This window comes from Platichthys flesus, chromosome 22 (assembly GCF_949316205.1).
Source record: "Platichthys flesus chromosome 22, fPlaFle2.1, whole genome shotgun sequence".
Classification (NCBI taxonomy): domain Eukaryota; kingdom Metazoa; phylum Chordata; class Actinopteri; order Pleuronectiformes; family Pleuronectidae; genus Platichthys; species Platichthys flesus.
The window spans coordinates 4,489,963-4,502,587 of NC_084966.1; the positions used below are offsets into that span (position 1 = coordinate 4,489,963).

At 44.5% G+C, this 12,625-nt stretch overlaps 1 protein-coding gene across 1 annotated transcript in view; it reads right to left on the minus strand.

Moving 5' to 3' along the window:
* LOC133933793 (potassium voltage-gated channel subfamily H member 8-like) overlaps positions 1-12,588 on the minus strand; it is a 29,523-nt gene extending 16,935 nt beyond the window's left edge. Inside the window, exons 1-6 of the mRNA XM_062381017.1 lie at positions 12,306-12,588; positions 4,868-5,101; positions 4,594-4,725; positions 3,180-3,325; positions 2,078-2,336; positions 1,440-1,597 (exon numbers count right to left, since the gene is read on the minus strand). Of these exons, the coding sequence (XP_062237001.1) occupies positions 1,440-1,597; positions 2,078-2,336; positions 3,180-3,325; positions 4,594-4,725; positions 4,868-5,101; positions 12,306-12,381 (1,005 nt within the window). The 5' untranslated portion in view covers positions 12,382-12,588. The remainder of the gene's footprint in view (positions 1-1,439; positions 1,598-2,077; positions 2,337-3,179; positions 3,326-4,593; positions 4,726-4,867; positions 5,102-12,305) is intronic.
* Between the last annotated feature and the right edge of the window lie 37 nt (positions 12,589-12,625).

Genomic DNA, 12,625 nt, shown 5'->3' on the forward strand with positions numbered 1-12,625 from the left:
CACGGCTAAAAACAGATCAGCGATCTACAAACAAACATACAATCAAACAAATGACACGCTAAGTATTTAAACTAGTCTCTGCCCAGACAATAAAGCCTCTTACTGTGACCTCCGCGGTGTTGCTTGCGCGTGGGGCGCGGATTTCCCGGAAGTCCAGTGAATCTGTCGTTAAACTTCAGGATGCGTGCGAACGGGCGGATTCCTGGAAAACAAATCAGTGTCCTGGCCTCTTAAGCGGTGCTCCGGTGGGTCTCGTGGTTGCAACGGAGGTCAGCGCTGGACCGAAAAGAGCGAAGTCTCTTGCTCTTGGAACGAAATCGGCTTCGTCTCTTCTGCAGGGATGAGCAGCGGTTGACGCAGCTGTGGATTTGGAAAGAAAGTCTCTGAGCTCGGCCAGCGAGCGAGTGAGTTCCTGTGCACGGCCTTTTCAAGTTAAAAACAAAAATAGTCTCTATCAAAGTAAGATCAGACTTAAGATAAAAGAAAATGAAAGAAATGAAAGAAAATAACTCTGGTTGCCCCCTTTAGCAACTAAATCATCTGGAAAGACCCGGAGGGGTCTGTTGACGTCTTCAGAGCAGGGAAAATGGCAGCGAGCATTGATGTCTCAGTGGTTTTATTCTACCTGAGAGGTTCTGCCTCCTTGAGGTGCTGGTCATAGGATGATGCTGGCTTTAAGCCAATTGAGTGTCGGAGTTGGACCTCAGTGGGCGGTGCTTGGAACTCAGCGGGGGTCCTGAAGGCTCTTCAGGACATTTCCCAACCACCAGGGGGAGATTCTCAGGCCTGCTGGAGAATGTTTTCCCTCCAAAAGTTTTACGACCCTTTGTCCTCACCGTCGGCTCCAGTGTCTGGTGTTCAGCCTCTGGACTGTGGCCCAACACAGTGATTAGGCTCCACACTCCACATCATCTGGCCTCCACCTGTTATCTGTCGACAGCGCACTCATTTATCTGCTTAATTACCAGTGGACTAATAATGAGTTTCTTGTTGTGACACCAGTGACATGCTAGCTCGTATCTCTCTTTAGTTCAAATGGAAACCAGATTCCTCCTCTGATTCTCGCGGGACCAGGCTGGGGTTTCATCAGCCTGACATTGCTGCAGTCTGAGCCACGCTTTATGATGACTTACTCAAAGCAATGACAGTCGAGCACAGTCAAAATATTGAGACAAATCTTCATAGAATAATGTATTGTTGTGTGTGTGTGTGCTAAGTGTGCGTTTCTATTTGAAGGCTGCTTCATGGTCGTATTAAATCAATGGCAGAGAGATGCAGGAGAGTGGTATTGATAAAATAAAGTTATTACCACCGGCAAGGCCCATTGAGCTTCTATCTCTGCATCACATCAAACATTAATGTAGAAATGCCACCTAAGGACACACAGAGGTGTTGTGTGTGTGTGTGTGTGTGTGTGTGTGTCTGTGTGTGAGGCTCACCACACTGATGTTGAAGGCGTAGAGCAGGTCGAAGGGCAAGGCGGCGATCAGATCCACAAACAGCCAGGAGGTGACATAGTGAATGCAGATGGAGCGGGAATCGTACACGACCTGGCCGGACGTGCTCACGAAGGTGGTTCGGAAATTCAGCACGATATCTGACACACGGAGAACAAAACTTCATTCAGAATTAAACTTCGGCAGGACCACTGGGCTGTGGGAAGACGTCACAAGGGTTTACTGGAGTAAAAGTATAGAACTGTGACAGACAGAGCTGGAGCTGAAGAAAAAAAAGAATATCCCCTTTAACAAGCCGTCTTTGATTGGGATTAGTGGAGTTGTTTGCCAGAGGGGAGAGAGCAGGTTGAGATGGAAGGATAAGTGGAGATTGTTTGAGAGGGAGGTTGAATTAGCATAAAGCTTGGAGGGGAGTTGGATGGAGGGGCCAATTTAGAGATGAGGAAGGATTTCATGGGCATATTTAGGCCAGGAAGCTTAAACTGAAAGAATATTGGACGAAATTGATATTGTATATATATGTAAAGATTTGATTAAATGGAAGGTATTGTCTTTACTAGTTGGGGATCAATGATTTTAAAGTTAGAAAGACAAAGCCAAGCGTGTTAAAGCAGCCTCACCGATGATGAAGAGGATCTCCACCAAGATGTCGCTCACGCTGGGAGGGTGTCGGGCCGCCGAGCCGCCGTCCCCCCGCGCCTCCACCGCGGTGAAGCACACGTTGTAGGGGACGGTGACGGCCACATAGAAAGTGGCCAGCAGGATCAGCCAATCCCAGCCGGCCTTGAACGCACCGTAGTGGAGCAGGATGAGTCGGGACCTCTGGACGTCGGCCACCTTGTATTCGGGAACCGGGTTTGCGTTGGCTCCAAGAACACTCTGGGTGTACGGACACAAACACACACACACACATACAACCACACACACACACACGAACATTAATACTGAACTCACATTATCCATATTAGCATCCATGCAATTACCACTGGGAGCCCTTAGTTTGGAAGGACCTCAACTTGTCATTATAAATATTTTATCACCAGTTCTACCAGTGCAGGATTATTCATTGGTTTCTTATAGAAAGTGTTGCATCAAAGGAAAATACAGATCATTAGCATTACATTGTGTAGGGAAGTTGGAACATAATTTTAGATATTTTAACAAAGTACTGTTACATCTTGACATTTTAATCTTTTGACTAAGATACATTATCAGCCTTTCTCTGAACAGATTCTCATTTTATACCACTTTTCTTACTCTAAGGTCCATTGAGCTCGTGCTGCCCGGGGATTTTCTTCCTCCTCTCACTTGCTTGAATTGTTTTGAATGTTTTCAACTAGCTGGGTTTAATAAGAATATAAATTTGTAGAAACGAAGCCCTTGAAGAGCGCCCAACAAACTAATTAGCCCTTTTCCTGCAAATACAAGTTGTATGAGTAATCTGCTGACACTGTGCATCGCAGCTCTTCAGAAGTAAATTCAGGGAAAGATTAAATTAACTAGAGGCTGCAAGGTTTATTAAAATCCTGCGACACTACCTTCACTAATATGTTTGCTTTTCTACGAAGCCTACAAGGATTCTGACAAAAGGTTGATCGTGAATGAATATGAATGTGTTTGCTCTGCAGATTTCATAGTTGCTGATTCTGTTTCTTCTCTGCACGAGTAGAAACTGAGTAGGTCAACATCTTATTAGGACAGGAGATACCGAACGTGTCTCACATTGTTGATCTTGAGCTTGCTCTTGGTCTTCTCCTGTTTCTGTAGGTGTCCTGACAGCTGGTAGAGGACAGCGCGACTGCGGCGCCGCTCACTGCTGAAGCCTGGAGGGCGGCTGACCTGGTGGATCTCCAGGCCCGTTTCCTCATCTGAAAGGGACGACACACAAAAATCTGAGATAATCTGAGATACGTGAAGTAGATGCCTGGAAGAAACTGAAGCCGTTCAAGAACAAAATTCGAGACTGTGTGAGGACCACTGTTTTGACCACAAGTTTTATTGCTCCAAGTTAACTGATACTTGCATGAAAGTCACACTGAACAAAAAGCCTTCTTCTGGGTTTAAATGAGGCTCTGGGGTCTAATACTACCCTATGTCCTGCAATCAGGTTTGTCCTCTGGGTTAATTTTCCCATTCAAATCTCACTTTATGTTGTTGCTGACGCTTACAGCTGCAAAAATCCGACCATAATCCAAATTGATTCAGCCAAACAACACATTACACGGCCTGCGCGTAATACAAGCATTAGATTGTTGAAGCCGTGGTGTGTGTACTGCTCCTGTGAGTCACGTTAGCACAGTGAAAGTACTACAAGCTCAGAAAACATCATTGAGCCCCTCAACTTAACAGGAAATCAGTGGAGGATATGGGTTTCAGAAAGTCAACGTTCATGTTCATGAGACCCTCAAATCACCTTGATTTGAAAAACAGATGATGTACTCATTCATAATTTAGGTGTCCACTAGGCCCATGTTAAACTCAGATATGTTTACAACTCGATGAAAGTATCGCAAAAGAAAGTTAAGTTACAGTCAAATGACAACAGCACATAATGTAATGCTCTCCAAGCTAGGAGGCCGCTTGAAGAGCTCACACCTCAGCTAAGGCTAATCCATTCGGTTTGCACATTCTGTTCAAAGTGTTATATTCTGTTTACATTCTATAGACCTCTTATTCATATTTTTATATTTCCTTGCCTTGTTATTGCATATCTACAAAATGTCCTCACTGTGGGACTGTTTAAGGATTAGTTTATCTTATCTTAGAGAAAGTAAGAAAAACATAGATCTTTATCAGAATCTGCTCTAATGGTTTCTTCCTTGGATTAAGCTGGTTTTTGCATAATCCTGCTGACAACACAAAGACGACCATATCCAGAGAAAACACAATCTATTTAAATGACACTAGTATTGTCAGAACATGGAAATAAGTTTGGAAACAGCAGCTGATTAGATGGGGAGAAGGAGAACAGGGACATTACATGTGATTTCCTCCCACCCCCACCATAAAACCCCAAATCATGTCTGCAGCTTGTTTGTGCCCCAGCTGTGAAGCCTCTATTAGATCACTTTCGTGTGAGCAATTGTTGAATTGGATGATGCGCTTAGTTTTTGTCCTCGTTCAAACTTTCTCTCACCAGTGTCGGACTCGTTGCCATGGTCCTGGTCCTTGTTTTCCGTGATGTCTTTGTGTGAGACCAGGAACAGAACCACCTCGCTCTTCTCGTTCTTTATGGGCACGATGTCCAGCAGACACCAGAACTTCGAGCCTGTTCGGAGAGAAGAGAGATTAGAGAATATTCCAATAACCTTGAATTCCACAAGGGAGATAATACAGTTGTTTTGTCGGACTCCACCAACAGTATTGAACATGATTCAAATTGACAATATCCTCCAGCACATCGGCCTCACCGCTCTTCTTGTACAGAACGATCTCGGTCTTGAACTCTCGCCTCTCGTCCAGAGCTTTCTGCATCTGGGGGGGGAGGCGGTCGCTGGTCTCGCTGCCGTACAGGAAGTGACACATGCAGCTCTTCTGCATCAGCTCGCCGCGGGCGAAGCCAGTCAGCTCACAGAAACCGTCGGAGCAGTAGACGATGGGATAGAGGGACTGGACCTGGGCGTTTCCCAGCACGAAGTTACTGTCTGAGGGGGGAGAGATGGGAAGGTAGTAGAGCAGAAGACACAGTCCAGTGAAACCGAGACACAGAGGCATTGTTAATGAAGAAGAGGAGCAGTTAGATGATCACAGGCCTCAAAGCAGCGAAAAACCGGTTTAATATCATCTGCACAAGATCAAGCAGGAAAAATATTTATTTTAAGTGATGCCTGTTTTGTTCTTTTTTGCACGATTGTGCTCTCTAGTACTTCCAATTATTTACTTTGACAATCCATTATTATTTGCTTCATTCTGAAGACATTCTCCAGGTTGGATTTCGTGTGAGCGCGCAACAACTAGAACTCCCAGACTTTTCCATGTGCTCCCTCAAGCCCTCATTGGATATGTAGCTATAAATATCACAGCCTCTATATAAAGATGGACATAGACTCCAGGTCTGGAAAGTGAAGTCAATGTGGAAGGGCCTGAAACCTTTAGTCTCTTGCCTCGTTCGCTCACTTAAGACACATTCAATGACCCCAGTTCTCACTTGATTTTTAATGTCAGGAAACATTTTCCTAAGGACTCTGTGCTCTCAATCTCTAGTTTCAAGTCAAAGTTGAGGCTTGAAAACAACTTGGGGTTGGTTTCTATTCGTCACAATCAAACCTCAGCCGGCAGGAAGCACCATGCACTGTGCCTTTAAGGTCTGATGACAGTTTTGTTCCCTGTGCACCTTCACACTTTCCTCAACTGCAGGGTCATCACCTTGAATTTCACAAAGGTGTCACGTCTGTTGTTCTCAACAACTAATATCACCTTTTCTGTGTTTGTCCGATGCGTATCCCCTTCTCCCTCTCTCTCTCTCTCTCTCTCTCTCTACCACACTTCAAGTAGCAGCAGCTGCTTTCTCACACATTGTAGGGATTGAGCTGCACAAATAAAACTTACCACTAAAAGCCAACATCCCAGACTTTAATTATGTAAGTCATTTCTGTATTTTCACAGCCTTGGGCAATTTTCATCGGTTATACAATTTTATTTCAGTGCGACATAGAAACAAATACAACGACTAACCTACTGCATATATCACTGGGGGGATTTGGGATTCTTATTTTGTATCCGCTCAGATACGCTGTGTGTCTGATCGGATGTCTCAAAGCAACACAATGTCGCGTCTTGTTTTTGTTCAGTCATGAAGCCACACAACAAAAATGAAAGGATGGAATGTGATGTATTTATGACCAGTGCATTAGCTGCCGAGCCACTCTCACACACGACAGCCATACCAAGCAGGGAGACGAGCGATGCAGCCCCACACTCTGTAAAATCACTTTTGAATTCACTCCTCAAGGACTTCTTTTGCATTCTGTGGACAGTGATGCTTTAAGTGCTCAAGAAATCAAATTCAAAATACCACGTGAATAATTTTACTTTGGAGGATTGCAGTGTTTTCAGCCTTCTTATCTTTCCGCAGTGTCTGGAAGATGGAAGACATGACAGTGCCCAAAAAGAGTAATCTGCAATCATATGATATGCAATCACTTATGACACAGGACTTGATGTTATAAATTCATTCCGCTGGAATTTGTTTTGCTCAGTTATTATTATTAACAGGGGCCCGAGAGCACATTTCATCCCTATGTCACCAAGCTTCCCTGGCAGGTTTAATTAAGTCGAAGCTGGTGCTGTGTACACAATATGAAATAAATACAAATAAAGGGGGTGAGATATTAACCAATAATATTTCAAACTGAAATATAAAACTCCAAAAACAAGCATGTGTGTCGGTTGCAGGGCTGTTATAGAAGCCCGATCCCTGAATAATGGTTTTGAAGGCACCAGTTATGGGCACAAACTTGAATAATTCATAATGAAAGTGAGTTTGGTATGAAAGGTGGCTCACACAGCTGAGACGCTCGTTCCACTGAGATCATTAAAGTCCATACGTAAATGACTCTGCAAGGCCGGAGCACTCAATTTGAAGAATGAAGGCAATATAAGACGGGAGAGCCGGCAAGCGAAATATTGAAAGAGAGGGATGGACAGAGTGAGAGACGGATGAATTAGTAAAGAGTGAGATTTCATGAAGATGAACTGGGGGACAATGAAATTGAATAATATGTGTATTAATAAAGCATGTCCAGTGTAAAAGCTCCAAACATCTTGGAAGTAAATCAAACTGTGGAAGGCTCAGTGGAATTCACCGGTTTCATCTGAGGCAGCAGAAAACAAGAGGATGGATCAAAATAATAACTGAGAGTTAGATACTGTGGTAGTGGTTGCAAAAGCCAGACCACCAAATGGAACCATCATAAACAAAGACAATTATATTTATATCTCTCATTAAAATATATTGTGTGTAACCTTGAGGCTCAAACAAATGCGATGAAGGCCTTTTCATCCTCGTTGAACTGTGCAGGGATGTGTGCTCATGCAGGTGCATCACATATGTGTCCACTTAACTCAACTCGTTTTTGCTGATCAGGGAAACATTCTGAGCAGATGCATTCATAATGATAATGTAAATGTCGGAGGCAGAAAAAACACATCATTATTGAGCCGTGATGCACATTTAACAGTGTGAAGATATTTGGGATGGAGACGCAGAAAGTCCCATCTTTGCATCTGGATGTGTGTTGGTTAGAATTCAGTGAGTGTGTAACGTGGTCCGACTCTTACTCACATGAACTTTCTCCCCCTCAGACGTGATCTGGTTACAGAGAAACACTTCCACGTCCTACATCCTTTCCCTTCCGCCCTGGCCTATTGCTCTGATGTTCTGGCGTTCTGCATTACTCCCTGTGAAGTATTCATCTCCTGCACATTGTCCAGGCACCAGGAGAGGCCCGTCACATCCACACTTCAACACAGGTGCAAGGAGAGGCGAGAACTACAAAACCACTTAGACTCAGCCTCTGAGCTGCTCAGGGAACCCCGATAAACCTGGTACTGATGACAGGGACAGCGACAACCCGCCACAATACATCCACCGCTGTGCACAGTCTGACTGACACACACACACACACACACACACACACACACACACACACACACACACACACACACACACACACACACACACACACACACACACACACACACACACACACACACACACACACACACACACACACACACACACACACACACACACACACACACACACACACACACACAATTCTGATGAGTAGTTCTTCATGTTTTTTTATGTAAAAAAAATTGCATCCATTGACAATACTTTCTGACAAATAGTGAGTAAGACTGGATCAATGGCTAATAAATGAAAGAGATGAACACTGACTGCAAGACAACAATAATTTGTGAAATGTGTTTCCTAAACTTTAGCTGAAAGCACATTTTCACTCTGCATCAGCTTTAAAACTTTATAGCCTCCGGCTTTGTGCCCGAACTCCTCTGAGGAGAACACGTAACTCATTCCCTCTGCCCCATTCACTCACTTTTCTTTTACGGTTGCATGGAGATCAAATCATAACTAATGTATGAAATTAATATATGTTCTTCTGAGAAATATTTGCAGAAGATAAAGCTGATTCTCTACATCCCTGATGACTATACATCCCTTTGAGGTCATCTTTCATTTAAAATTTGTATCAGAATTTTGTCATTATTGTTGGACATTGAACAGCCTAAACAATCAATTAGTGAATAAATGACAAACAAATATTAGTTTCAGCAGCTGAACATCACCAATTTGTGATTTTGATAAATGATTAGAAGGTTTCTTTGATATTTTGAGCTTCCTGCACATGGCGGGAGACTATCGAACACATTTGTGTCAAACACCATGTATAGTAATATGGACGACATGTCTCCTCTTCCTCCCACTACCCAGAAATGAAGCAAAAATATCCCATCGAATATCTTAGCATTTGGAGCCTGGGTCTGTGCTGTATCGAGCATGGAGCAGGCAGGGTTTATGACCTGTATTAGACTTATATACAGTCTTAAACAGAAACTACCTAGATTTAAGGACTTCATTACCCAGAATTATTGCACAAAGCAGGAAATTAGAAGGTAAGAAAGCTTGATGTCCATTGCAAACCACCAGTTAATGGTCCAATCAGAACATTATACAAACCAAGCACATACAGAGCAGTTTCTCTGAGGTGAGGGAGAGAGATTGAGATATCTCTGTGTTACAAAGGCTCTAAAGCTCTACTCTGAAATGTAAGAAGCAGAGAAAAAAAAGAAAGAAGAGAGGAACTCCCTGGAGTCTCCGTGGTTATCGTGCCGCATTAATGATGTATGGGAAAGATGGAAGATCCCAGCTTCTGACCTGGAAATCCTGTTCTGCTCAGCTGCCTTTGAGAAACACTACCACTCACAATGAACATTCGCCGCACTGTTTTTCCTGGCACTGCTTCAAGGCATGAATGTGGTGATGTACTGGTGATGTACGTGAATGCCACAAAGAACCCTTGGTGTGTTTTTTCGAAGGTCCCCAACACTCCTGTTTGTCATCTTCTCTGAACCAACACTAACAAACGCTTTGTTCAGCTCCTGCTTCTCAACACGTTCATGACAGTGCCCCTAGGACAGCTGCGTGGAGTCATACGGTTGTTTGGTCATAGAAGCACCTCATTAAAATGCACCTACTGTGATTTTTAGGAACAAGAGTGTAATCATGAATGAAGTGCTCAACGTGAAGGTTGTCCAAGTGCGAGAAACTGCAGCTCACCAGACGTACATCCTTCATCTTTTTATACCCAGAAACAGAGAAACTCAGAGTTGATGATGGTGGAAGCTTCTGGAAAGACTTCGAACAGCTTAATGTTTAGGCTGCGGGGAATAGGGAACCCCCTGACAGAGGCTCGTGTGTTGGCAAAGCCTGGAAACCTTTAGCTCTGGGTGGCTCATGTTCAAAGCCTCATTTCTGGGGCTGCTCGAAGGAGGGCCATCAGTTCCTGCTGTGACTCAGGCTGAGAACCAAAAGAAGCAGGTTTGATCGGCCCGGGGAACTCGTGAATCAGTGGAGAGGTATCAGCCTCCGTGGTCATTCAGGCAATGGAGGAGAAAGAGAGGGGAGACCATGCTGTCAGACCACAAGAGAGGGGGAGACAGATTCAGACCGGTCAGGGATTAATGCTTAAGGTCCAGTTAAAGGAACTCTTGGATTTTCCTTAGTTTCCTGCCTCGTCTTCACCAACTTTGCAATCTCCATCCAACATCAGTTCTGACAGGAGCAGCGAGCATGAACTGAGTTGAAGACCCTGGAAGCACACATGCTGTTGTTTTTAAACCTTAAGTGACTGACCTTTAGTTTCTTTGCCCTCAGCCTTTCCAGCTGCCTGAAAAGGTTTTATGTGCCTGTAAGCTGGCAAGAGGACACTGTGATTCACATGTATAAAAAGAGTATCTTCAATACTCAGGGTTTTATTCCTCTCAAAGAGGGCGTCCAGTGCGTGTTCTGTGGACTAACGCTCCTGGGGTTGTTTTATGGGAGGGGGTGTCATGGGAATAGTATATAGTGTTGGAGCCGTTCCCCAGAGAGAGCCCTCTGATCCCTGTTTAATGAGAGCTGGAGGTGAGCTTGCAGAAAGTGGAAATCAAGCATCATCTGAGGATTTTGGTCTCTTGCAAGGATCTGTTCATCATTTTCATGAACACAGTTTGTAGGATCAGACCAGGAGTGGACACTGTCCCTGTTGAGCATAGATTCTCATCCTTTTGTTCATGCAGCCATATGAATTTAATTTAGTTCTCAGGTAAATTGGGGTTTAGAGAGGAGAACTCCTAAAGTGAGTACAAATCTCTGCTCAGCCAGGGAAGTCCTGAGTCTAATGGATCTGCATCTGCCGGCCTGAACACCGTGGCTGAAGGGAAACTGCAGGTAGCGATCAGATACACTTCCATTAGAGGAGAACTGAGCGCTGTTGACACAAATCCTAATTGAAGCAAAGCTACCTCATATAGCTTTGTCCTCAGGGGACAAACAAAATGTCACATACCTACAGATGCCACAATAACATCTCATGACTGATCGTTCCTCCGAACACACTGCAGCAGGAATCCAACTATGACCTAAGCACATTTATTTTACTGTAATTTACTAATGTGCTTCAGGAAAAGAGACAGATTCCGCTCGTCCTTCAACCACACATCTGCTGCTCGGCCCTGCCTGTGAGTGTGTGCCTTCAGAACTGTGTTATGTAACCGGGCTAAGCTTTAACAACTGCAGTTTGCACATTGATCGACAGTGATTTCTTAATGCGCAGACTGATGTGAAGGGTTCTGCAAAGACTTCTGGGTGAAAACAGCTGATTAACATCCAATATCAATATCTGATCTGAAAGGAGTTCAGGTTCCACATTTACTTAATGAACTGCTTTGTGCTGATGTAATGGTTTGAAATGTTCCCGTCATAAAGAGCTGGTTTTTAAATCTGATGAACAATACAACATAGCACGATATGATCATAAGGCCTGGTCTTCAAGAGTCCAAATCAGAGCTGTCTTTTGCAGAAAATCTAATTACCATACCATATCAAGGGGAGAAGATGGGGTTAACAGGGGCCCAGCCGCTCTTAATTTTTCGCCCTGGGTTCACCTGACAGGTTAATCCACACCCGTGACTGGTGTGTGAAGTATATCTCTAATTGAATCTGCGGCAAACTGGATCCACATCGAATCGGAGCACAGCGTTATCAAATTGAAGGATGGCTCTCGGTTGCAAAGCTGCAGCCCAAAGCCTTATTTGAATGGTAATTATGACACTGCATTAATTCACACTGTACATTATAGCAGCTGAGCATATTATCACAGTAGACACAGACAGGAAACCACTTCTTTGCCTCCAATTTCATTTAAAATTTTATATGTGGTCCAAAATATGTTGTCTACTTTCAATCTATTGCTTTAATATTATAAATGAATAATGTTGGATGAACCTAAACTACTTAATTGACTTTAAACAATCTGTATTTTAGTGCAAGCAGGGATAAAAGAAGCCCAAGCATCAGATCAGGCTGTGTAGTGGCCACTAGACAGAAGGTGCTTCATGATTCCCTCTGTTTGGGAGCCTGCTTTCATTCATCCTCATCCATTCAGAAGTCAGAGTATCAGTGCGCCAGTGGCAGGTCCGTCTCTCCATGTGCCCTCAATCCTTATTAAGCTCTTTGTAGGTCGTTGGATTAGGACTTTCAGAGTTTAAACTAATCAACGCATCCACTCATGTGGCCCAAAACATTCAGGGATTAGGAGAAAACTCGCAGATAAGAAATGCACTCACGGGTCCCATCGAAACGCGTCGCGATGGTGTCCAAGAAGGTGTTCTGAGGTGCGATGAGACCCCGCATCACGGGCATGCGGGAGCGGGTCGAGCCGCGTCTCTCCCGGCGTTCCGTGCCATTGCTCTCGGCGGGGGCTGACACGAAGCCCGGCAGGAAGCGGGACGTGGCCCCCGGCGCTCCCCCTAACCCCGTGAGGAGGGCGCCGAGCCGAGACACCCGGGACTCCACGGTCAAAATCGAAAGTGACCACCGAGCCGGTGATCCGGGCGAAAAGGAGAAGAGAGGAGCCGCTGGAGGCTGCAGGGGACGCAGGGACGCA